Here is a 27,770-nt window from a genome sequence, read left to right on the forward strand (position 1 = left end):
ATGACACTAACCTAAAAAGACTGGAATTGTAAGCGTTTCGATAACTCTTTTATAATGCGAACAGCTAGGGGCTGGAATTCGCGGCTGTTTTTCCAGAACACTATAATTCGGGCCTTTTCAAGGCGAGAGTGAATAGGTACTTACATACAGGGCAGAATATGTACCATCCTAGACTGCATCTCACTTAAGGTGTAATTGCGGTCAAATACCTGCCTTGTTATGCATAAAGAAGCTGTAAAAATTTGTATTAATTTTGCTTTTTGCTGTAACAAAAGCAGGTTGAAAATATTATTTTCCAATAGGAACACCACATTATCTCCATTAAACATTTAGCAAAGACTTTATTAACCCATAAAACCAAAAAAGAATCGTTAAATCTTAACAACAGACCTTTCTTTACTGGACATAAATTTAAAATGGTCAAGTTTTATCTTGAATCCATTGTTTAATGCAAAAGAATTGTGATAAACCCTCTTTATAAGGAAACAAGGAAGAATTGAAAGCGTGCTGAAGTAAAATATACAAGAAATTTTTAATAAGCAACTCTAGAGCCAAGGAACGTGAACAAAGTGATATTTTTTTCGCCAAGCGACTTCTGACGGGTATCTCTGAGAGCGGAAATTGTAAATTTTTTGACACAATGGCTCTACATTGTTATTTCTCTTTAGTCAGAGAGAAAATACAAAGCATAGGAATAATACGTTCTTTAGTCAGTCTAAAAGTATTATATTTGCAGTGATCATGCCAAATTATCTACACATTTTCATAAGTTTCACTTTTAGGACTTTTGATTTGGCTTTACCTCTGTCAGTCTTTCTTTAGGATACGTATTAAAAGGTACAAACTTTCCATGCATTATTATCATTATACACGACTTCGTAGGCGTCGATCCTGATTTACCCCCTTAGAGGTGGAGTTTTGTAAAATCCCGTCTTAGTGAGTACCTACGTTCTAAAAGGTACCCCCTTGCAAAATTTGAGACTCCTAGCACTTGTAGTTTCTGAGATTTCGTGATTTATTTATTTATTTATTTATTTATTTTTGGGAAACATACAGTTACAATATAATTTAACTTAGGTGCAGTAAGAAAACACATAAACCAATTAAGTTTCCACAGTTAAATATACACATAAAGTTGGGCAAACCATTATGAATAAAATTTAGTTGTGAAAAATATAGACTTATATAAAAAAAAGTAAACAAAGTGACAAAAGAAAAATTATCAACTACCTAATTAATAAAGGAGCGAACTGCAAACATGCTCGCACTGCAAACTGCAAACATGAACCCGACGCTCGCAATTTAGTTGCCACAAGACAAATCCCGGATTTGTTTTTTAAACTTACTTAAATTAGACCCAAGTATGTCTAATTCTTGGAATTGTTTGTTGTAGCAACGGCAAGCTCGAGGCAGAAAAGTGTTGAAAGCATAATTAGTCCTACAAAGGGGCACATCAAAAAGACACCTATTACGGGCACTAAGCCGGGGGCAACGGAGATATATTTCACTTAAAAGATAAGGAGAGTCAATTAAATTGTGCAGCAATTTGAATAGGAATATCTGGTCTCTTTCAATGCGACGGTCAGTGAGTGAGGGTACAGATTCCATGTGAGAACAAGTACCTCTGTTAGAACATCTAAAATGAAGGTGTTTAATAAATTTATTTCGGATACGATCCAACATATTGATATATTTCTGATAGTGAGGATTCCAAACTGCAGATCCATATTCCAAAATAGAACGCACATAAGAATTAAACAGCAGAACAAGCGTAGAACAATTCTTAAATTCCTTTCCAGTTCTCAAAACAAATCCCAGCATACGATAAGCCTTGGCCGATATAGCATCCAAATGGCAACAAAAGGACATCTTAGCATCGAGGTAAACACCCAAATCCCTCACTTCATTCACGCGCTTGATTATATTGTCGTTCACTGAGTAATCAAAAACGATGGGACTTTTCTTCCGCGTGAAAGTAATCACATTGCATTTCTTAATATTCAGGTTAAGACAATTGCTTAAACAATACCGAGAAAAAGCTTCAAGATCATTTTGTAAAAGCAAGCAATCAGTTATAGATTTAACTCTCCTAAAGATTTTCATATCATCAGCATATATTAATACGTTACTATTGCTAAAAATATGAACGATGTCATTTATAAATACGTTGAACAGTAATGGACCGAGGTGAGAACCCTGTGGCACTCCCGAGGAGACCGGCACAAATGATGACACATGACCCTTGACAGTAACAGCCTGAGATCGATCACGTAAATATGAGGTGATCCAACGAAGAAGGTCACCGTGTATACCGACTAAACCAAGCTTACGGATTAAAATAGGGTGTGAGATTTTATCAAATGCCTTAGAATAGTCGGTATACACGACATCCACCTGAAATCCCTGATCCATTGACTTTGCAACGAAATGAACCAACTCGCAAAGGTTCGACTCAGTAGACCTCTTGTTAATAAACCCATGCTGCTGGTCGGCGAGGATGGGCCTCAGACTCGGAAATATGGCGTCATAAATAATTTTCTCAAACAATTTGGCAATTGTACATAATTTTGAGATTGGCCTATAATCCTGAATATTATGTTTATTGCCGGATTTAAAGATAGGAACGACAAAGGACTGCTTCCATCTACTAGGCATTTCACCCGTTTTTAACGATAAGTCAAAAAGTAAATAAATCGGAAGAGCAAGGTAGCGATGACACATTCTAAGGAAGAAAGGAGGCAAATTATCCGGGCCACTACCCTTATTTATATCTAGTCCCTTCAAGTACTTCTCGACAAGCTCGGGAGAGAGCTCAATGGAGCCAACGGATACTGCACCCTGACTCACCAAAAGAGTGGATGAAGTCAAGCCACATGTTCTGGGTTCAAATGCCGATTGAAAGTAGTTATTAAACATGGCGCAAATGGTTTCACCATTAGAAGATGATACGCCAGCAGAGAACATTGTATCAGGAATATCATTTGACGATTTCTTGGATTTCACAAAACTCCAAAAGAATTTACTGTTGAGTCTTATCCTACCTTCACAGTAGCGAATGTATGTATTGTAACATTCAAGTTGTACACGCTTTTGCCTCTCACGTAATAAGCCAAAGGTGTGATAATCGCTTAACCTGCCATACTTCTTCCATTTTTTATGCTCAGAATACGGAACAAACCAGAAACCGTCAACGGGCGTAAATGTGTATTCATATAAATTACTCCAAAACGCACTAATTTGACTTTAGAGCAATTAGTCAATGGCCGGCGCGCGCATTGTTTACATATCCGTCAGATTGACACTTTATAATTAAATTATGCCGTCTTGTGCCGTTCCAACATGTAAGAATGCTACTGGAATTACGAAGAAAGTGCACGGGATCATGTTTTATCCGTAAGTAGCACATTTCCAATTCATTTTAATTAAATAATAATTTTCAAAAAAAATCACGGTTGTATTTTGTAAGTGTTGCCACAGGTCAACGGAATATTTTACCCTACTTTTTTATATTGAATTACATTTGTCCATAAAAAATTCACGCGTTAATTTTGTTAGCGTTACCACAGAATAATGGAATATTTTCCCCATCCTTTTTGTTTTAATTAGTTTTTAGTGTAATTTCATCCAACATGACATGACAACCTGATTAATTAAATTATAAGTGCCACTTGTGGTCTAAACTGAATAAATATTTTTGATTTTGATTAGAGTTTAATATTTGAATTAATTTATAATATTACTCCCTAAATAATGAGGAGATAATAAATTACTATCGTGAATTTCATACTTTCCCATTTATTCAAAAGTAAGGCATTGGTATCAACAGATCAGCAGCAGCAATATTTGTATATTTAATAATAATTTTAAGTAATTAATTATTGCTTACATACTTACTCTGATTTTCTTTCAGGATACACAGCCAGAGTTCCCTCGCAATCAAATTCAAGTACCTATTGGTGATGTTTTTGATTTGGATTCTGTTTTTGACTCCAAGAAAAGTTAAACTAAAAGCACTACTGCGCCGTAAACAAATGTTTTGTTGTCGATATGTTTACATAATAAAAAACCTTAAGTTTCTTTTTGTTTTACTTGGCATTCTAAAATGTATATTCAACTTTTGTAATTGACTTTTAAATAACATATTATACCTACATGTAGTATATTACACTATTTAATAGAAATAAATAATCATCTACACTTAGTTACTTCGGAGTAAAAATTAAATTCATAGGTAGGTAGGTACTATCTATGCCTATGGCCAGTCATGTCGTCTCGTTCTATCAGAAAGAATCACCATTTGATGAGTGCGAGAGCAAAAACGGAAATGGATAGATAACACTGTGGCCGTGTGTACTTATTTCACTTACTTATTTTTTACTTGTTTAACATCTCATTAAAAAATTACATAATTTTACCCCAAAAATGGGGGTGTCACACGGCGCTAGTAACACTAAAGGGGGTAGAGGGGCGCGGGAGGGGAAGTATTTTGGACACAAGTTGCCGCGTAGAAATGTTAACGAACACTCCTTCTGGTTTGTTCTGTATTCTGAGTTTTTATGATATTTCGACTTTTCAGAGATAATTTTCACCAACGATTTAGAAAACCAAGAAGGATAACGAGAATTATTATTAACTGTCTTATGGGGAACATGACTAGAAACAATTCCATTTATAGTATCATAAAAAATATCAACGGCTTCTTGGATACTTCTATCGGCCAGCAGTTCATGCCAATTGACCGACCTAATTTCGCCATTAATAATATCATAATTAGCTGCACGAAAATTCGGAACAACTCGCAGCGCTGGTCGAAGAATTCGCGGTTTAATATGAGACGTGCGAATCGACAGAGCAGGGTGGTGCCGGTCCTCCGCAACAAGAGGTGTCGGACAACGATTGACAAGACATTCAAAATTGCACATGACAAGGTCCAAATATCTTCCATTAAAGTTAGGAATAGCGTTAAATTGTAAGAGGTCATTAAAAAACATAAAGGAATGTAACGAGTCCACGAGGTCATCACCATTACTCAAACCAATCAAATCCATACCGAGATCTGTCGCAGTCCAATTACCATTGGACACATTAAAGTCACCCAAAATCATAAACTTGTCGTCAGGACTAGAACAAATGTCGTTTGATATACTTTCGAAAATATCACAGAGAACTTCATAGTGTAGTGGGCAATGCGGGAAGTAACAACAGTAAACATGCAGTAAGTGAGCGGCGTTCAAATGCACAGAGACCCTGACAACTTCAGCTGCAGCTGCTTTAACGGGCAACAGCGACGAAGAGCTAACTGAATATCTGCGATTCACAGCTATCAAGACTCCGCCACCAAGTTTGTTTCCACGCAACTTGTAGTCACGATCGCATCTGTAAACACCATACCTACTATCAAAAAATTCAGCATCGTGTATACCTTCCAAAAGCCACGTCTCACTCAAACATACAAAATCATAATCCGATTGAATCAGGTTACGGTAGAAGATATCTGTCTTAGTTCGTAATCCTCTTACATTTTGGTAATAAACCATCAGTGTATCCATCTAACTAATTAGGCAAACAAATAATATGGAGATTAAATAGCGCTTAACAACCGACCAAATATTCCAGATAACAAATAATTTATAATACATTATTACAAAATTAAAGCATAAAAAGCACTCTGACTCCCTTGTAACAATATTTTTAATAAATAAATTAATTCCACCCCAAAAAACTTTACAAAATAATGAAAACACACAGTAAACCAGTAGTAAAAAGTTAGTTAATTCAACACATAAATAAATAAAAAAATTGTTAAAATTAAAGCGTACATAACACGCTGATTCCCCTGTAATAATTATTGTAACAGTAATAAAATAATATGCACCATCAAGGACCGCCCCAAAAAGGATAAAATAGACATAATAATAAAATTGTAAAAATGACAGTTCATTACAAATAAAATTAAATAAAACGCTCGAGTAAGCTGATGAGAAAAGGACATTGACCACGGCATTAACACTTACAAGATCTTTTTTAAATCGCTAGAGTTAGTTATATGAATAACAGGACTAGTGTCTGAGCGACGAGCCATAATGGCACAATTTTTAACCCAGACATATTGATAATTCTTATCTTTTGCTACTTTTTTCACTGATTGCAAAAGAGACTTATTCGAGCTAGTCAAATGGTCATTAAAATATATAAAATTATTGTTCGACTGAAAACCGATGTCACTACACTTAAGTTTACGTTTTCTAACCTGGGACAAGAAATCGTCCTTTTTCCATCTAGCCAAAAAACGTACAACAATAGGCCTGGGCTTGGAACTGCTACTCATTGTCTTTTTGGGAGCCACACGTGTCACAAAATCAATGTCCCTGGCACAATTCAGGTCGAAGCCAGAAGCTACTGAGATACTATCCAAAAGTTCAACTAGGTTTTCAGTTTTCCGTTCTGGAATCCCATAAATCTCGACATTAGATCTTCTAGCCCACTGTTCCCTACTGTTAATTTCATTTTCCATAACAGATAACGATGACTTCAACTGGCCCACATCAGAGCCGGCTGACTTCAATGACTTGATATCACTTTCAACGCTATCAACCCTTGAACTTAACTCTTCGAATTTGCTATTGATGAAGTTCATTGAGTCCTTAATACTGGAAATATCATCCTTAATTGTCCGTAGTTCACTTGCTATAGTTGCACGAAGCTCAGCTGCCAATTTTCCCATTTCAGTAGCTATTATTGATCTGATCTCATCTGAACTTATGACGCAATCGCGCGCTACGAGACCCGATTCGGGCATGTCCTGCTTCACAGGCGAGCACGAAGTGGATGTGGATCCTCCTCTACGAAACGTAATGTTGTCATTATAGCTGGCTTTGTTGACATTACTGCTATTGGAGCTGCTCCTTATCGGGGTCGTATCTTGATGAGTGAGTAAGATGTTCTTAGAGAATGAGAAACAACTTTGAAAGATTACAAAAAAGTCATATTATTATTTTATGCTACACGATAATATGTACCAAGAGATTGTACGAGTAATATATGCGAGCAAAACCACAAGGACAGGCGCTTGTCTCTCCTAAAAATCCTACGTTAAAGTATTTGTTTTGACTGCAAAATTTGAATGCGCCACACGACCCTTTTAGCGTAGTTTTCTATGCAACGAGCGTGCGTATTTCTACCCTGTCGCCATAACCCCACGTAGAGGGCATAAGGTCCAGTTTACATGGTGTGTTAATTTTCTATAACTAAGTCGGTTAGTTTTGCAGGGCAATCGAATACCGCACTTAGCCTCATGATTGGGCCATTGTGCGCGATTTGTGGTTTATCTTCCTACTCCAACCACCCCAGATCCCCCCAGAAGGCGAGCAGCCCGTCTAGGCTGCAACAGGCCTCCTGTAGCGACGATGGTGATCGAAGAAATTGAGCCCGTTGTTCTTCCACGCTACTCTGCACTCCTACAACTAAGTCGGTTAAAAGATATCAAAGAAAATGGTATTTCCTTAGGTAATGGAATATCTATACCTAACAGTTCAGCAACAGTAGTTCGCGACACCCAAAGTGAACAAAAAGTTCACAACACAACTTTGACTGTTTGAACTATTTGAACTGTTTCCATTTGCCACCACCACCACATTGGTTGTACCACTTTGGTGTTTTTTGAACGGGTTTTGTTGTCAATTTATCACAGATTCGACTCGTCACGTCGTCACACTTTTGTAAGCTTCATAAATTGACAGTAAATTCATGGTATACTAGAATAAGTGCACGTTATCTTATACAGGGTGACCCATTAGTGGCTGATCAAAGAAAGGACTGATTCTACTGAAGCAATAGTCTGTCGTAGTGGTCATTTTATCCTGTACTAGCGGCCGCCCGCGACTACGTTCGCGTGGACCTCGTTTTACCCTCCTTGGGATTGAATTTCGCTCGAAAATTATTCGAATTTTTCTCGCCGTAAAAACTATCCTTGGACAGGAACATTAAAAAAAAAGAATTGGTAAATTGGTCCAGGCGTTGTTGAGTTATGCGCTTACCAATACATTTAACGAAGTGTGGAGGAGTTTTCTCATGGTTTTCCCTATACGAGTTGACTAAAACGCGCAGTACAAAGCCGTGTGAACAGGGCCATGCAGCTTGCGACCGCGACTGCAGCGCCGCCTATTGCAACCGCTGACAATTAGTTTTTGTTTGCTCACCCTGCCCACTTACCCCCTAGAATACAGCGACGGATTGGGGAAAAATCCTTTTAGGAAAATGTTGATTTAAATAACTTTCATACAATGCATTTTTACTGCTAATGTTTGCGTGTGGATGCATCACTTAGCTCATTCTGTCCATGTGTATTAATTATTTGAATTACTTATAAGAAATCTGCAAAAAAATCGTTGCAACATAATTATGTCAAATTATTTTTGCATCAAATAATGTTATGCCAAAAATGCTGAACTGAACCTGAAAAGTAACAGCGCCAGAGTTACTTGCACATTTATTAAGTTATTATGGCTGTTAGCTTCGAAAATCATACTTAAGTATGTATGTATCTCGTGCCCGTATCTGACGAAAAATTACCGATCTTTTTTTAACGTAAAAAACTGGGAGTTTTCCTGGCTTTTCCCTAACTCCGGCCCTTTGCGTTCACTCTTGCACACCTTACGTCCATTTAGCCGCTGTAAAATTTAATGAGCGCTCAGATTACACCGGGACAATGGCCACACTCTGTACTAATGGAGCTTGCAAATTTTTCCCGTTGCTAGTTTTCCCGGCGCTATTTTTCCCGTCACTAGTTCCCCGTTAGAATTGTGCTTAGTTTTTTACTGTAGAGGTTTATTGTGCCGTGGTGACCGTTGAAATATAATAACGGTTTTAAAAACTTTGCTTTTTTTTTCAGCTTTTGATTGCATGGTGGTTTTTGAGCCCACTTATGGTGAAAATCTATTTTTATGCTGTGTTCTAAACATTCATTGCTTTGTACTAGCTTAAAATATTATTTGTTTAGACCTGTTTATTTTGTTAGTCAGTTACCTACTAAATTATTATTTTTTCTTTGTATCACACATTTAATGAAGGTAACTTTCAACTAGCTTAAACAAGTAAAAAAAAAACTTACTGTTACTGAAATCGCGGTTAAAGATTATCATTATTCTCGAAGATTTGCATAAAATTACTTATGAGATAATACAATTCGAATTCATAAAGTTTCGAGAAAACTTATTACAGAAGACCTAATAAGTTTTTTGCTTTTTATAATTAAAACAAGAAAAATATAATATAATTTTGCTCCTCAGCGTTGTCTACTTACTTAAGTTATTAACAATGCCGGCACTTGGCGTCTTCACTTCATCATAACTGATTAGTTTCTGAAAATTTAGCATTCTCCTTAAACATGGCTCTGCTAACCGACTCAAAACTAAACCCGTAAGATTCCCCAACAAGCCGCGACCTGTCGTGTCATGCAAGTAATAATTCAAGCTTACTTGTTGCTTGACAGGTGGCAGAACTTAGCCTCTCCATCATAATTAGTTTCAAATAAGTTTCTAGCTTAGGTATGATGCATTGAATAGTTATTTGGTTCAAAAACACATGTACACACGGCCACACTGTTAACTATCCATTTCCGTTTTTGCCCTCGCTCTCATCAAATGATGATTCTTTGCGATAGAACGAGATGACATGACAGGCAATGGGTAGTTAACACTGTTGCCGATAGTACTGTATAGGAAAGCCCCTCAAGGCTTGGGCGAGGCCCTGTTCTCACCAAAGCGGAGAGGAAGACTGTCTTTGAATAACCAATCAAATTTTGTTATTTCCACATCATCTCTCCGCTCGCTTCAGTTCGGAAATCTGATTGGTTATTCAAACACATATCCTCTCCTCTCTACTTTGGTGAAATTAACCGAACCTTCAAAGAAATGAAATTTCGGCCGTAGTAAAGTTAGCGGTAGGGCATAAAATTTTAGATTTAAAATCCAGTAGGAATCGTTAGCAAGAGTGTAGACATAAAGCGAAAGTTTTGAGGTCCCATTGGCACCCTTTGAATAAGGAACCCTAATAAAATAACAAGTCATCACCTGAACAGCAAAAGTTCTTGAATTTAACCTAAAGGACACACTCCATGTCCCACAACAACCCAACTTGGTATCGGCGGCTTTATTCCAAACTAGGTGTTCGGCGAACTTCGATGCTAATGAAAAAAAAGTTTTCAAATCGGTCATCGGTCCAGTAGTTTCAGTCCCTTTCAATGCAAACAATCAAATCTTTCCTCTTTATATTAGAGTATAAGAATTATGTAGACTGTGTAGACTGCACTAAGCAAAGTATTCATTAATATCTCTTCCCTTCATCAGGTACTCGCGTGGGTGATCCTGAGGAGCTGTTGGCCATCGACGAAATCTTCTGCACAGGGCGTTCGGAACCGCTGCTCATTGGCTCCGTCAAGTCCAATCTGGGCCACACTGAACCTGCATCAGGACTGTGCTCCGTTGCTAAGGTAAAAACGAATTTAGAAATTAATAAGACGATAATAATATAAGTCATATTTTGGCAGAATACTATGTAGGTATAATAGAAAGACACGGGTCAAAACGCGAATTTTCATTTTCATCACAAGCAGCAGACATGAACAAGATGAACTGGAACGCGAAAATTTAAAATCTTAGAAAAGTATACCATACATTTTCATATTCTACATTAATTCACTACCTAAAGACAGAAATAATTTCTGATGAAACTATTGGTGAATCGAAATTAATCTTCGCTTAGATTAAATTAAGTAAGTCCTCGACTTCATAAAGTAAGTAGATTTTTCCTTACAAAAAGTGTATTAAAATATGCAAAGAAGAATACCTACTCTAGAGTTACCTACCCAGTCTAGCAGCATAATGTTACATACCTTGAAGTGATCAAAATATATTGACATTCAATATTCATACTAGACTGAATACTAGTTAGCATGAATGCTGCAACTTAGAGCATGGAGGACCGACCCAAAAGAATTGGAAAAAGGCACAGCAAAAGAAGATTCTTTAACGAAATGCCCGTTTTCACTAACAATCCTTAATATTTAAGTGACCCCGATGGAAACAAAATACCTGTTGTGTCACTAAAAATTAGGAATATAATTATGGTGAAAACCGGCATTAATCTCACGTTCTTCCTTTACCAGATGTGTATAGCCTACACCACCGGCCTCATCCCTCCCAACCTGAACTACCACACCCCTCGCGAGGGTGTCGCGGCCCTTGATGAGGGTAGGCTGACAGTCGTCACGGAGAAGACTCCGTGGAACAAGGGCATGTGTGGCATCAACAGCTTCGGCTTTGGAGGGGCCAACGCCCACGTGTTGTTGAAGAACGTTGCTAGAGATAAGGTATGTTATTCTATGATCAGGAGGCTTAGTGTGAGTTTACGTCAAAAGCATTCGATGTCGATTGCGCAAAAAAAATACGTTAAAAGTATGACGGATTGTACAGCGCTCCTAGCGGAAACTATCAGGAACTAAAATCTTCATATAAGTTTTTAACGCGCTCGCTAGTGACGACGTTTGATGTAAACTCACACTGAGCCCTTTGTATTCTTCTTCTTAATCGTTTCGCTTTTGGCAGAGCCATCTCAAGGCATTCACGTCAGTTGTAGTGGCGGATACAATTAATTCTCTTTGATCTTTAATAAACAACGGCAACCGTTCTTACTGACTGATCTAGCAATACGCAGTCCATTGAACAGATTGCACTGTTTGGCATAGGTGGTTATTGTGACGTATGCATCCGCTAAGAAGGGATTTTCCAAACTTGGGGTGCAAGGGAATCCCCGAGCAAAAGCTACTGATAACAGTCTTTTTGTATTTGGCTTTTTACTATTGATCAGATGCATGCGTAGGTAGACATGATGCCTAATACCATAACAACCTTCATAATCATCAACAGCCCTTTACAGTCCATTGCTGGACTATGAGCCTCCTCCACTATAGTGGACATTTTTACCATAATCCCCACGACCACACATCAAACAGAGAACGATCAGCAGGGTTTTCTGAAAAACATCAATCTTTTAAACTGCGATCTCCAAACCAATAACAACTTTGAAGTAGCTAAAATGTATCTTATTTAGACAAATCATAAGCATTTTACTAAACACTAGCGGCCGCCCGCGACTTCGTACGCGTGGATCCCGTTTTACCCCCTTCATCTATCTTACGCGGTTTAGATTTTTTCATACAAATGTTTATTCCCGCTAACTCCCGTTCCCGTGGAAATTTTGCAATATCCTGTTGTAACTAAGCTTTAAGTTTAAAAAGGTACCTGCATGCCAAATTTCAAGCATCTAACTTAAGCGGTTTAGATTTTTCATACAAAAGGATTTTCCCGCTAATTCCTGTTCCCGTGGGAATTCCTAAGTATACTATAACCTGCCCATGAGTATGAAGAATAATTGTACAAAGTTTCGTTAAAATCCGTCGAGTAGTTTTTGTTTCTATAAGGAACATACAGACGGACAGACAGACAGACAGACAGACAGACAGACAGACAGACAAAAATTTTACTGATTGCATTTTTGGCATCAGTATCGATCATTAATCACCCCCTGATTGTTATTTTGAAAATATATTTCATGTACAGAATTGACCTCTCTACAGATTTATTATAAGTATAGATGAAATACGTTTTAGGTGAACCACGGCGTCCCAACTGACGACTTGCCCCGCCTAGTCTGCATCTCAGGCCGAACTGAGTCTGCTGTGGCCAAGATCCTAGATGACCTGGAGTCCAGGCCAGTAGACACTGAGCTCATCAGGCTGTACCATGCTATCCATGATGAAGATATTATAGGACATGTTGTGAGGGGTTACAGTTTGTTGGGTATGTATTTTACTGATTGAAGCGCGCATAACACTGATGTTTATAATATCTGAACACTTTTTTTATTGCAATTTTGTGTATTTATATTTTATATTTTAAAATCATGCTGTGATTAATAACGATAATTTTATTGTAGTGTTTCAAATTTCTTCTTACGTTACGTTTCTTATTTTTATATCTATCATCAAAACACCTTCCTTATTTTCATTTCTATCTATTCCATCAACAGATTCATTAATATTCTAATCAATTTTGTCTTAGAATCCCATCCCCCCAAGGCGGTGTCTGTCGCCCGCGACATGCAATACTTCTCCGGTGTGAAGCGACCGGTCTGGTTCGTGTATTCTGGTATGGGTTCCCAATGGGCTGGAATGGCTACTGAGCTCATGAGGATCCCGATCTTCGCTGCTGCTATTGAGAAGTGAGTAATTTGACTTCATAACCTTCTTCCATTATTTATTTATTTATTTCCACACACATTATATTAGGCTGTCTTCATACTTACCTCTGTTTGTTAAAATCAATATTTAAACATTACCACAAATATTCAATAACATTCCAAGATCCTTATTATCTCGGTGACATTATCTCGGTGAATAAATAATCTTTGAATCTTTGAATACTCAAGAGGTAGATAGGTATGCCTACCCTTGAGTGGAGAACGTTTGCTTAAGAGTGAGGTTCTTCATTCTATTCTATCGTATCGTATACCTGTGCAGAAAATTGCGTCTACTAGATAAGTATGGGACGTGTCTGCTAGGCGACTTTAAGACAATTTTTAGACCATCTTGTGTACAGCTATCGCACATCAAACTACACATTGTTGTAGTAATATACCACTTATTTCAACTGCAGAAGATGCTACAGTAACTTGATATACTTACCTACTATTGTTGATGCAGAAAACTTTAACATATAAAAGGCGTTCTTTCCACTCAGGAAATGTAGACCAAAACCCCCATTTCCCTCTGCCAAATTGGAAGGTCATATTCCCGCAGTAGAGTCTGAATGACCTGATGATAATGATAAAATTCTCTCTGCCAAATTGGAAGGTCAAGTTCCTGCAGTAAAAACTAAATACCCTGCACCTGATGATGTTCAAAAACTATATCTTCCTCTATAGATGCCACAAGGCCCTCGAGCCCAAAGGCATCAACCTGACGAGGATCATCACGGAGCCCGACCCAAAGATCTACGACAACATCCTCAACTCCTTCATCGGGATCGCCGCTGTCCAGATCGGTCTGACTGACATCCTGAAGGCTATTGGGATTGAGCCTGACTACATTATTGGTAAGATCATAAAACACTTTACTTCATTTTAAAGAGTAGTTGCTATCTTTTTGTCTACTAGCCATAAATAGATATAAGTACTTACTAACAATTTAAGTAATTTCAAATTGGCAATGTGAGCGCTTTGGATATAAATCTGTAAGCTCACTTGCATGTTAATTAAATAAATAAATCTATCTGTATATTTTGCGAATAGTGGGGGGCCGGGGTGGCATGCCTAAAGACGTCAAGCTAAATACGGTGACGGCTTCTTATGTCCGTAATCTTGTGATTTTTCAACAAAATAATGTACCTAATCTGATGTGCTGTCGACCTTAGCAGAATCTTATACCATAGACGAAATAAAACAGCCCATTTCAATTCCAAAACTTCCACCAGGTCACAGCGTAGGCGAGTTGGGTTGCGCGTACGCCGACGGTTGCTTCACCGCTGAGCAAATGATCCTCTCAGCGTACAGCCGTGGACTGGCGTCTATTGAGACGCCGTTCATCAAGGGATCCATGGCTGCTGTTGGACTGGGTTACAGCCAGGTAGGTTTTTTAGAGTTAGCACTAACTGCTCTGATGTTTGAGATATTAACATAGCATCACTTTCTTCGCCCTCTTCTTTACGTTTGCCTTGATTTCAGATAGTTACTTAAGAATCTTTGTTGCCTGTTAATTTTTTTATGGGTCCAACAATCACAATAAAACTTTTTCCCAGAACTAACAGCTCAGCTTGTATTAGTTTAGTGACAAGCTATAGACCCTTGCTATACAGTAGTTCCAGTATTTGGAACAAGTGCACATAGTCCCATTTACTTCACTGACACTGATTAAATTTCGATTCTTTATTAGTATGCATGCCCTTTATTCAGGGCCTTCGTCCCAAAATGTATTTCATGACCCTCAAACTGTAGACACTGCCTACACAGGAGTTGATAGTTGTGGAAACTAAAGGTGAAATTGGTCCCGTTTAAGTATTACAAAATAAATGTCACCTACAAATTAGTATAAAATTTAGGTCACATTCACTTACACTGTACATCACAGTTGTCTACATCTACATCATCAACTACATCAGCGGTGTCCTAACGTGTCGACATTGTTCGCGCACGTTTACCAACAAGATTGGCTACTGTAGCCATGTGAGGGCACATGATAGGGCAGCCCAGCGTGGCCCTCTTATTGCGGACTAAAGGAATTTTGTCGCAGTTACCGTAGCCGAAAGCGGCTTGGGAGTATATACATCACAGTTGACCATAATCTTCTCAATTTAGATGAAGACCATGTGCCCGCCTGAAATCGAGGTGGCCTGTCACAACGGGCCTGACTCCAGCACCATCTCAGGACCAGCTGACATCATGAAGAGCTTCGTGGCGAAACTGACTGCTCAGGGCATCTTCGCCAAAGAAGTGCCTTGCTCCAACATTGCGTACCACTCCAGATACATCGCAGAAGCAGGTGAATATGGTAGACGATAAGACTCTTTGATATACTGCTGAACAAACTGTAGATCTTGACAATATAGAAGTTGCAGGGGTGGTAGTAAATGTCCCGTACTCTGTTTGAGCGGTAGTAGGAAATTTACCACAAATTCATTCAAAAATGTACCACGACCATGGTTCTGGGCGGTTCTAGCATAGAAATATGACTGAAAAGGTAAAAGCTCGCGCAATTTTATAATCGTTACGGGATCAACAACAGTTGAGCTTTCGTTTGGGACATAGCTTGGCCCTCACTGATTGTTTTTTTTATTGGCGGTCTACTTACACCTGGCTATACATTAGAGCAGCGGTGGTATAGTTGTTGCAATTCACGAAGGCGAGTGAGCTTTACATGTGTGTTGTGTGATGGCTCGCTAATTTTCGTTTTTCAAAAGTGTTGATAGACATTACACTATCATTATGTGCATGTACTACATGTACAGACACAAGTAAAGCTCACTCGCCTTCGTGAGTTGAAAGAACTATAACTAGAGATGGAAAAATCTCTGAGCAATTTTTTCCGCCATTTTCAATACAACCAGTGGTACCAAAACAGCATCGAACGACCTCCTGGAAAGTCGTAATCAATCATCTGCTGTAATGGCCATTTACTATGGGAGAGATATTTTCCATTTTACAACAGCTCACATGAAATAGAAGCTGATCGCCTCGTATCAAATGAATAGGCTAGTTTCCTAAAAAAAAATTTTTTAGTCCGTCATGTTTAATATCAAAAAATATTGGACACATATATTTTTATTTGTCAATCTAACAAATAATTACATAGTTATGGTGCGTTGAAGTTCCGCACGACGTCACAACGTGCGGCACTTTTATGCAAGCATTGACGTCACGGGCCTCTTCTTATGAACTTTGGCGCGCTTTATCTCTTTAAATTTTCATTACTTTGAAAAAGTGAAAAATACGTGTAGAGTATTTTTTGATAAGTTAACTGACGGACTAATTAAAACTCTTGCTTTTTGACTCAGGAAACATCCCTATTCAAGACGATTCTTTCACCACAGGTCCCAGGCTACTCAAATACCTCACTGAAGTCATCCCAACTCCGAAGAGGCGTTCAGAGAAGTGGATGTGCACGTCCCTGCCCCAAGCACAGTGGAAGGACCCAAAGGCCGAGATGTCCTCGGCTGAGTACCACACCAACAACCTTTTGGTGAGTGTTTTTTAGCAGACTGTGGAGAAGAGGGTTATGGTTTTTGTTTGATAGTGTTTTTATTTTTGTTCAGTCTGTTACTGACATTATTATGGCTAATCTTAATTGACTGAACTATTTCACAAATATTTTTGTACTTTTACTCGGTATACCTAATACTTAGCGGTTGTTTATAACGCACTTTTCAGCCTTGAAAATCCATTTAAATTTATGCATTGAGGGTTATCGTGAATGAAAAATCCGACAGATGGCAATACGTAGACGCGAGGTCCAAATGCTGCATGATTGGTTATTTTTGACATGACATTGACAGATATGTCAAACTCCACCAATCACGCAGCAGTCTAACCCCACATCCACGTCCCACCATCTAGCGGATCTTTCATTCGCGAAAACCCTCATTGAACACAAAAAAATATTTCGATGTTTTTACAAAACCAGAAAAACACGAACAAATTCGGAGTCAGAATGGTTCAGATTCCAAGAACCTACGATGACGTCACAGGCTAGTAACAATACAAAAAAAATGTTTCCATTTTACTACATTATTTTCAAATAAATTCACATTTCAGTATTGAATAGCAAAAAGTACTAACATAACAATGAAAATTCAACACTATTTCATCAAAACAGAGCCCAGTCCTCTTCGAAGAGACCTCCAGACTAATCCACCACAACGCGATCACAATCGAGATCGCTCCCCACGGCCTCCTCCAAGCGATCCTCAGGCGTTCCCTCAAGAAGGACGTCATCAACATCCCTCTAACCCAGAAGAACAACAAAGACAACGTACAAGTGCTGCTCAACGCTTTGGGCAAGTAAGTATTCAACCACGAAGTTCTTTGATATATCAAGAGATGGCGCTGCATTTACTCTACATCGCGGTGAAGTTTATTTTTCTTTATGTGACAAAAGCATAGTTATTAAGTTCATCAACGATGTTTTGTCGCATAAAGGAATAAAGAAAATGACCTTGTATGTCACACTTCTTACCCGGCAAATTCAAAAATAAAATGTGTCAAAATATTGCGGGTAGTTAGCTAAGTGTGACGTCACATGACGCGCCTAATCTAACTAATTATACGCTGCATTATTGCTGTAAATTGTTAATTGATGTTACTAAAATTACAAATATCTATTCTACTTTCTTAGCAACAGCCTCAACAGTTTCTTAGAAATAGAAGTGGGGAAAACTTTGTTTAGGGCGTTTTAAAACGCACTGAGTAGAGCCTTTATTGTTACTCAAAAAAAATCAAGTCTTATTAAAATAAAGGCTTTAACACCACATACAAGTCACACGATTATCAAGCAAAATTCCTCATCATCAAGAATATTATTCAAATCTTTGTCCTCAGATTGTACGAGGCTGGATTGAACCCGCACCTCGCGAATATCTACCCACACGTCCCCTACCCTGTGTCCCAGGGGACTCCGATGATCGCTCACCTGGTGGAATGGGAACACAGCGAGGATTGGTAAGTATATTCATTGTGACATCTAATATAGATGCAATAGGAGCGATTTTACAAAGAAAAAATTAATATGCTGTCCTGGAATTTTGGACTTTAATAAGGTTTGGGGCATCATTAATGTAAGCTGTTTCATAATGTTGAGTTGGGTTATATTAAAATATATACAAAAAATTACCTTAGGGATATCAGCGTATTTTTTTTTTTAAGATTTTGATTACTAAAACCTCATTTACTCTTTTAATTTCAAGAAAAATCGTTGAATACATAGGCAAACATCAGCAAAATACTGTGTCATCTTATTTTAGTAGAAATAGATAGTTACTATTTTGTGACAGCAAAAATGTGTAGTCTGCAATTGGTGCCATTGCTCTTAGACATCAGCAAAATACTGTGGTAATAGATATAATATAGTGGCATTGCTCTTTTGTTTAAAAAATATATGTGAGGCGAAATACAGGGCAACTGTAACACGTCATGATGTGTTGTCAAGTACACGTTCACGTTTTTCAACGAAATCATAGTCAATTCTTCTAATGTACTTTATGTTCTTGGCATGCCGTAATTAGCTTCACCGCTAATCATTTTACTTGTACAACAAACCGTTTTAAATTAACACCCGTTTAGACCCATTCTCCAAACGCTTGATTAAAGATCTTGGCCCAAGTTTGGGCCAACAAAGTTGCCAACATTCCGCAGTTCGCACGCAGCGAACGCAATACTGGCAATACCAGCGTCGTGTACTAATCACGGGCATCCGTCAGCGGCCACAGACAAATAGCTGCTGATCTGCAGCGAAATGTCTCTGCTAGGGATGTTATGGATATCCGTAACCGTAACCGATTCAAAAGTTTCGGATAAAGGCGGGGTTTAAATCTTAATATTTTTTAAATACTTGTTATTTGTCTGGCGTTACCTTGCACCATCTAATATCCCCGCCTGTTTTATTTTTATCATAGGTGTCTTCATAGTACATAAAGTGGCTATATGATGGCTCGCGCAGCAACTTGCTATTTGAATTTTACATTTTTCAAATTTTAATACTTATTCGTAACCGAAATTATCCGAAACATTCGGATAATCCGAAATGATTTCATATCCGTAACCGTAACCTAAACCGGTATAGTATTATTCTAATATTCGTAACCGTATCCATAACCGAAACTTCATATCCTTAACACCCCTGCTGCCGCTGAATTACAATTTGGTACTTGTTAGTTCAGAAATACTCTGGCTTTGGTTTGTTTACTTTCTTCCAAACGCAACTAGGGAAGTTTCGAAATTTTGTTTGTTTTCCCAACATTCCATGCATGTACCTAGTCAAATAGCCCGATAATCTGTAGTACTATGTCTCTCGCCGCTGATTTTACAATTTGGGAATTGATTTTTTACACTGATGTCGCCTAAAATGCCTAGGATATAAAAGAAAAGATCATAAAAATACTCTGACATTAGCCTGTTTATTTTCGTAAAATATGTTTTAAATACCATAATTTGGCAAACAAGTACCTTATTACATCGTCAGTGGAAAGGAAAAAAGACTAAAGCGCCAAAACCGTACTTGTGGGAAATGAGGATCAAAGTTTTTTTTTTACGAAAAAAATTCGTATCTCTTTTGATATTAATGTTAAACAGTTCTTTTAAAATGCAATCGTGTTCTTGATTTTTTGCCTATATTTTAATGAAAACACCAGGTTTGTAGCTCTTTTAGATCGTAAAATAGGTGTCGCTTTAGAAAAAGAGTTATGAAAATTCATTAAATGTTAGTCAGGGTAAAACTGCTAACCTCCATTTATAATCAAATATCCAGCAACCAATAAGTGCTAAATAGCTTGAACAACCTTTTTGATAAAAGAGAAAAAATACTTAGTGAGATACAGCTTAATAAGTACCTAAGTCGAAGATAAATTACTAAACTACAAAATAAGATAGTCGCATGCGCCAGCGAAAAAATGCGTAAAAGCGATATTATCCATGGAGCTTACATGAATATTTGCTTACTTACGCAGACCCTATAGAACGAATATAAGCAAATGTTACTAAACTCTTACTACATTAAACGTTTTAAGCAAAAGTAATGCTAAAAGATTGAATAGGTGTTATGTTTTATGACAAAAAATGCTTAATTTATCCTAACATCATGCGTAATTGATTGTCATTACTTCTAACCGGGTACGGGAGTGGTAGGTAATTACTATAGTGAACAAACGTAGGGACACTTAACAATTTTAATGACCACCACTAACCACTGGTGGGAATCTTTGGTGGGATGGACATGGTGGATGGTGACTTACGCGGCCACCACCATGTCCATCCCACCAAAAAAGCCAAACCACACACTGATAGTCTCATCGACGGGCTCGAGCATAACCGGCGACAATGTCATAAGACCGTCAGAACCACTTTTGACTTCAAAATCAAAGGTCTAAAGGTGGAAAAGGATGACAATCTAAAGGCCCAAAATAAGAAACTCTACAATGCTATGGATGGAAGTGTCGCCCATTCTCTACAAACGCTTGTTCGAGGCGGGGGCAGTCCACATAGGTCTGAAGATAAGACCGGTAGAAGACCCCACTAGTGAAATGCGCCAAATGCCTCTGTTTTGGACATACAAAAGCCCTATGCAAAGAGGAAGAGGAACTGCAGAGGAACTTACTCATGGCTAAACTGTCCAGCCTGAAAATAAGGCACACCACTATCGCGGAAAAAATGCAAGGGCGAGAACTGACACATCCAACATCCACCACTACATGGCATTCAGTGATAAAGTGATGAATGCCCAGAAAAACAAAAGTAGGACTACTTACTTAGCGCTTTCCAGAACAGCATACTGCTAAGAACACCCTAAACATGCAGAGTTCAAATCTCCTAAAAGACCGTGTCCGTGGTCTTTTGGGAGATTTGATTTGTGAAAGCTGAACATCATCTGAGCTAACCTGAGACGCTCCAAGCAAGCCACTGCCGAACTGCTGCAAGCAGCCGAGGACAAGGACATAACCTTAGCACTCGTTCAAGAACCCTACATAGGATACAGTGGAAGGGTTAAGCAATTTCCTGGTTCAAGTCATTCAGTGCACCCTCAATCGGCAGAAACCAGTCACTCAGTCTTCGGTGACCGATTGAGTCATTCACGACCCCTAACTGGTCACGGAGACGGAGGCCGCGGTAACACTGGAGGCAGGCAGGCTAAAACTAGGAATTGTGTCCGTGTATTATGAGGGAGACAATCCAATTGAGCATTAGATATAACGCACAAAGCGGTATGAAAAAGTTAAACACCTAAAACATCATTATAGGGGGAGACGTGAACGCCTAGAACCAATGGTGGGGCAGCGTTTCCGAAAGCTTAGGTGAAGCTTACAGTTTCTTCTTTCAAAAAATATCGACAGGGCAGATTGCGCACAAGCAAAGTGGATGTGTCAGCGTGCAGTAAGCCACTACTGGGTAGGATTAAAGAGAAAGTGGACAGAACGCTAGTCACTTCAGACCACAACGCCATAACCTATTCTCTCTGTCTGGGTGAAAGTGCGGCAACAAAAATACGCACAGAAGACCAGCGAGGCGCAAACAAAGAGTTGGAATGAGTTCTGCTCGACACACGAGAGAGAAAACATGTCTGATGGAATCTATGGAGTCATCGGGAAAGCTCCAGAGACAAGAGGACATGCTCCTGAATGGTTTTAACGGCAAGACTGGGCAGAGTGCCCAGAACAATCGGCTGATCCAGATGATTCCGTGACAATAGATAATCCACACCACACGCGTCTCCGACAACTGATAGAGAGCGAAACTTTAGAAGAGCAAACAGCAAACGATCCCCCTTTTACCGAGGCAGGAGTGGAGGCCGTGCTTAACGTGCAAAATCCAAAGAAAGCCCCGGGACCGGATGGTTTCCCGCCGATATTTATGTACCAGAGCTATTCGTAGCGAAAGGGAGATATTCATGGAAATTGCAAACAAATGCCTATCTATAGCGTATTTCCCCAAACAATGGAAGACGGCTCACTTCATCCTCAAGAAACCAGGGAAAGACTTATCTTGCCATTAGTTTGGGAACTTTTCTTGATAGAGCAGCATATACTGCAGGCAGGCCAATTAGACGGCGCGGCGCCCATACAATAGTGTTTGTTACCCTTTTTTCTTGGCTTGTGGATCTGAGACGTGGTCGCTTATATAGGCCTCATAAGAAGGCTCAAGGTCGCCCAAAGAGCGATGGAGCGTGCTATGCTCGGAGTTTCCCTGCGTGATCGAATCAGAAATGAGGAGATCCGCAGGGGAACTAAAGTGACTGACATAGCCCGAAGAATCGCTAAAATCTAGTGGCAGTGGGCGGGGCACATAGGTAGCTTGCAGAGCTGATGGCTGCAGGGGTAGAAAATTTCTGGAAAAAGAGTAGCAACCACGAGCCGGAAGACGTGGTGTGGGCAGGCCTCCCACTAGGTGGACCGACGATCTGGAGGTGGTGGTTGCAGGAGGTGCCTGGATGCGAGCGGCGCGGGCCCGGTCTTTGTGAAAATCCTTGGGGGAAGCCTGGCCTTGGGGGATCCAGCAGTGGATATCGTTCGGGCTGAAACGAACGAACACTTTTTTTCAATGACTGAGTGCATTGAATCCACCGGCATAAATGTGTGCCCAGGGAGCAAATTATTTATTTGGATAGTTGCAACATTCTTGCATCTTTGCAGCCACTTGTGAGTGACCCGAGTGCGTAGTGTGTGCTTATAGTCACAAGTGTGTTTGAGATGTCTTTGTTAATAATACTTAACTACTATTGTTTTTGCTTTGATTAATGCTCTCATTTTCGCTAAAATACTTTAAAGCTTATTAAAAAAAGGCTACTTTTTGCTAAAGCGCCAAAATTAATCGAATCTTGTTCACTTACTTTTGCTTACACGCCAAATCATTTTGAACTACAACCATGAATAACTACTAATATACCAATGAACTATAAAACTCAAAAAGCTCGAATTGCTAAAGTAACAAGTCATTCGAGTTCTTAAATAACAAAAAAATACTTAATGTTGTGAAAGCAAAAATATTTTGTCAGCAAAAAAACCCTTACGCGACACTTGTTGCAAAAACACTGAAAACACGTCGTTTTAGCAGCGACGAGAGCGGTAATTTTAGAAATACTTAAAATTTTCAAAGTGCTAAAGCGCCAAAAAAGTCATCGGATTGAGTTGAAACCTAGATAGATCGACGCAGAAAAAAAAAATCCTATCCAACAATGTATATAACTCATTTTCGCCAAAATGGCGCTTTAGCATTTTTTCCTTTCCACTGACGACATGTTATAAAATAAAGTATATGCACATACTAAATAGCCCGCTGCATTTCCTGCAATAATTTTACAAAACAATGACTCAATTACTGCATCCTGTCCAATATAATTACAAACCGGCCGCACTCTAAAATGTATAGCATAGATTATTTTGAAGTTCATTGTTTATGATAAACAATGCCTAGCCAAATTGTGGTTACGGGATAGGACATTTAATTAAAATAGGCCTTTATAGTAAATTTAGTGGCACACCATGTCAAAATAATAATCTATATTGATGACATGATAATAACACTAGGTGCAGTTATGAATCAATTATCAAGATAAAAGCGACTTTACTCGTAGGTATTACATTTGTATAACTAGCTGCCGCCCGCGACTTTGTACGAGTGGATCCCGTTTTACCCCCTTAGGGGTGGAGTTTCGTAAATTCCTTTCTTAGCGGATGCCTACGTCATAACATCTACCTGCATGCCTTTCAGCCCGATCCGTCCAGTGATTTGGGCTGTGCGTTGATAGATCACTATGTCAGTCAGTCAATCACCTTTGAGTTGTTATTTAGATTAGCTTCGGAAGACACGTACACTTAGACCGCTTCTAGACTGCAACGTTAAAACATGAAATTAAAAAAACGACAACGCTACTCCGAAATCAACCTCTCTGTGAACTTTTTAACTTTCAAAATTATTCAATTCGCTTAACTTTCATTCTAGTATTATTTCTTAGACTTTACACAAGCGAACAAATTCTTTTGTCAACTGAAATCTTGATTTTGTTGAATTTCACAGAACAATCTGAACAATTTGTAACGTTTCATTCATTTTATATGCCTTCTTTGCTGAGTTTATTTGTATTTGTAACTGTTTTAGTAAAAATTTTATATTTGTATGGATAAAATAATACAAATAGAATCGCCAAACGTTGGTTTTGATTTCAATATTTGTACCTAACATCTACAAAACGAAAATAAAATTAAGGCGAAATTCAATAATTAGGTATATTTTACTAGCAGAGTTTTAAAAGTAGCCTGTTGTAAATTAGTGTTTTATTAAGTAATTTCTTAAATTCTAATCATCTCTAATACCAAAATTTATACAAACGGTAACAGACAGAAAGTTGGAGAATTTCAAATGAAGTAAAAAAATGGCAGCAAGCTAAAATTAATGGCTAGCTCTTTGTAAATGACTTGTTTCTTTTTATCTTCTATCAATAAATGAAAGCCAGTAATATAATTTAATAATTCAATATGCAGCCATTTTTCCTTCCAATATGTAACAATTTGAAATCGTTATTCAGAATAAATATTGGACGAAGAAAATTTTCTCCCCTCTTAAATTTTCCTGTCATTGGAAATTATTAAGTAGGCATAAGTAATGCGTTTTTCTCATTCTGAGGAAAAGTATTAAAAATATATTGCTTTTATAATAGCATACAGTTGAATGTTTTAAGCGATTTTTAATGTTATTCTCAGTAAGTTAGCTTTTATAAAGCTCTTTTTATCATCTAACTTAACTCATTAGGTTAAGTTTCAGGATTACAGGAATCTAAATTTGAACCTTACCTGAATACAAATGTAGGTATACATTTATTCAGGTATCCACCTGTCTTTTTAGGTACGAGTATATTAAAACCTATAATAAATACATAAACAAAATAACGTTTTATCGATTTCATTAATACGAGTTCTCAGATAGTTTGCTCACCACACAAAAATAAATAACTATAGTACAAAAAAGAGACGACACAATTTAGGCGATTTTATCAGTAGGTATGAAGATATCTCTTCCAGAAAACCTATAAAGAAAACAGATTCCACCCTGTAATTGGTTTTTTAATGAAATACAATCAATCAAAGCTTCAATTTAAGCTTTAAATTGAATTTAGTTTTCAGCTTCGTTCTGTTACGGACCTCAGTCTCTATGAACTATTTTTGTCCGCAAATTAATTCCCATGTTGTATAAAGTAAGGAAATCTATTGGCGATTCTCAATTTCGTTAGGGCGGGTTCGTTAGGCAAATATCGGCCTGATTGCCGATGGAAATGCATGTTAAGGCAAGGCATTTGTAGAGACGACAACATTAGACTATTCTCGATACAAAATCGCACATGCTATAATTGCTTAGGATGCAAACCATTGCATCATAAGCAATTATGCTCCGCGCCGATAATTTCTTAATAAAGTATTAAGTTAACTGCCTCGGTATCATAGTTAATAATTTGGCAATTTACAGATTTAACTAACTACCTCATTATCGTGTTCACAGACAGTTGGGTGTCTATGTTATTCACAATTCATTGGTTTACTCTTAGCGTCTAAGATTTCGTTTTGAATGGGACTGTTATACACATGAAAATTTAAAGAAAGGTTCCAAGACAGAAAATGCTCCTTTTCAGAAAAAAAAAACAGCATTTAACCAGCACGAAACCACACTTGTCAACTCAATAAGTTCTACGTATCTTCTTTTTCTTCAGGTATGTGACGTCATACAGAGCCCAGGAGAAGATGAAGTCTGGTGAGCGAACGGTGAGGATGTCCATAGTGGACGAAGACAGCGAATATATGGCCGGTCACGTGGTTGATGGTAAGTTATATTATGTTTTAAATATCTATAGGTAAATAAACAAATTCCTTGGACACGACACTATCTAATTCCTAATGAAACCAAGTTTGTACCAGACAAAGGTATACATAAATACTTACATAGATAAATAGAAAACACCCAGAACCATACAAACGAAAGCGGTACCTAGTAGGAGAGACGAGTGCTCTTTGAAAGCCTATTTACAGAAAATAATGACATTTTTAGAACCTACAATCCACAATAGAAATCAGTGAACCAAATCAATGAAAACACCATGACATGCATAATTTCTTTATAACACCAACGGATGAGCTCTTGTCTGCATCTCAAACGAATCAGAGTAATAATCAGGCCAAAGCATCACCCAAATACCTGGACTTAAATTATCATTCAACTCCTCAGGCCGCAACCTGTACCCAGCTACCGGCTACCTAGTCCTGGTTTGGGAAACCCTCGGCATGATGATGGGAGAACTCTACACCGAGGTGTCGGTCGTCTTCGAGAACGTCCGCTTCCAGAGAGCCACCAACATCCCTAAAGACGGCAACCTGGAGTTCATCATCATGATTCAGAAGGGCAGCGGGAACTTCGAGGTTTGTATGGAGATTTTTTAATCCACAACGAGTAAGATCTTGTCTTGAGTTGACTTGTCTTCATAAGTGCCACTTGTGGTCTAAACTGAATAAAATATTTCTGATTTTGATTTTAATTTTGAGTAAGAGAGGAGAGCCGACCACAAATAACAATATGGGAAAGATCTAGGGCAAAGAAGAACAAGGAATCATAACCTACATCTCACCTAATGGAAAGTGGTGATCAGGCCGAAGCTGGAAGGGAGCTTCACCCCATAATCCTTAACCACAATAGGATTGACTATCTTACCACCAACTGTTGGAACACAACATTGTTGTTATGGTGTATGGTGGGTGGTATTCACAAACATTACTATGAGGTCTCGTGGACGCACAGGGTGACACACGAACCAATCACAAAGCTCTATTCAACGCTGTGCGTTCGATTTGCTGCTTTACTTAAGCGAGCATCGTTTGTGAATACGGGTGTTAGGCAAGATGGTGGTAGCTACTACCTAGCTAGATGTAGATAATTAAAAGTTAATAAAGTCTGAGTCACTGATGTGTTATTGTAGACTTTACCCTTTCGCCCACCTGCAGGATAAATTATATCTTATCAAGGCATTTATCGATTACCTGGAAATTATAATCCTACACATTAGTCATCTTCAAATTGATATAATACCACGATAAGCTTTTATCGTACCGCACATCCTTGCCCAGCTGGTCACATTGTTTTTATAAAGATTAGACGAAGACAGCTTCTAAACCGTCTAGTGCTCAACTGAGTCAGTGCCTGTATGGAAGGGGCACGGGAGGGTGTTTTATAATGCCAAACGTCAGCGAGACTTTTGGTTAATCAATTAGATTTATAAAATTCGAGGAAACTCAAAAGAACGGTATAAATGAGATACTCTACCTCTTCATTTCCAATAAAATCAACATTCAGAGAAAATATTATTCTAACTTCAATGAACAATTTGTTGTTCAATGAACAGTTTCCTAGAAGCCAATTTTATAAAAGCAGGTACTTTATTACGTTACCGACCCATCAATGTTTGGTACTTAGTATCTCTT

General features: G+C 38.3%; 1 protein-coding gene across 2 annotated transcripts in view; it reads left to right on the forward strand.

Annotated features, from left to right (window-relative positions):
* Positions 1-27,770, forward strand: part of LOC135082118 (fatty acid synthase-like) — an 85,754-nt gene that overhangs the window by 35,963 nt on the left and 22,021 nt on the right. For both annotated transcript variants that reach the window (XM_063976867.1, XM_063976868.1), the window contains 12 exons: positions 10,347-10,489; positions 11,165-11,368; positions 12,668-12,857; positions 13,119-13,278; positions 13,981-14,150; positions 14,529-14,680; positions 15,409-15,592; positions 16,641-16,789; positions 17,423-17,607; positions 18,145-18,264; positions 26,012-26,121; positions 26,524-26,714. In XM_063976867.1, the coding sequence (XP_063832937.1) occupies positions 10,347-10,489; positions 11,165-11,368; positions 12,668-12,857; positions 13,119-13,278; positions 13,981-14,150; positions 14,529-14,680; positions 15,409-15,592; positions 16,641-16,789; positions 17,423-17,607; positions 18,145-18,264; positions 26,012-26,121; positions 26,524-26,714 (1,958 nt within the window). The remainder of the gene's footprint in view (positions 1-10,346; positions 10,490-11,164; positions 11,369-12,667; positions 12,858-13,118; positions 13,279-13,980; positions 14,151-14,528; positions 14,681-15,408; positions 15,593-16,640; positions 16,790-17,422; positions 17,608-18,144; positions 18,265-26,011; positions 26,122-26,523; positions 26,715-27,770) is intronic.

The sequence above is a fragment of the Ostrinia nubilalis genome, chromosome 21 (assembly GCF_963855985.1).
Source record: "Ostrinia nubilalis chromosome 21, ilOstNubi1.1, whole genome shotgun sequence".
In the NCBI taxonomy this organism is placed as follows: domain Eukaryota; kingdom Metazoa; phylum Arthropoda; class Insecta; order Lepidoptera; family Crambidae; genus Ostrinia; species Ostrinia nubilalis.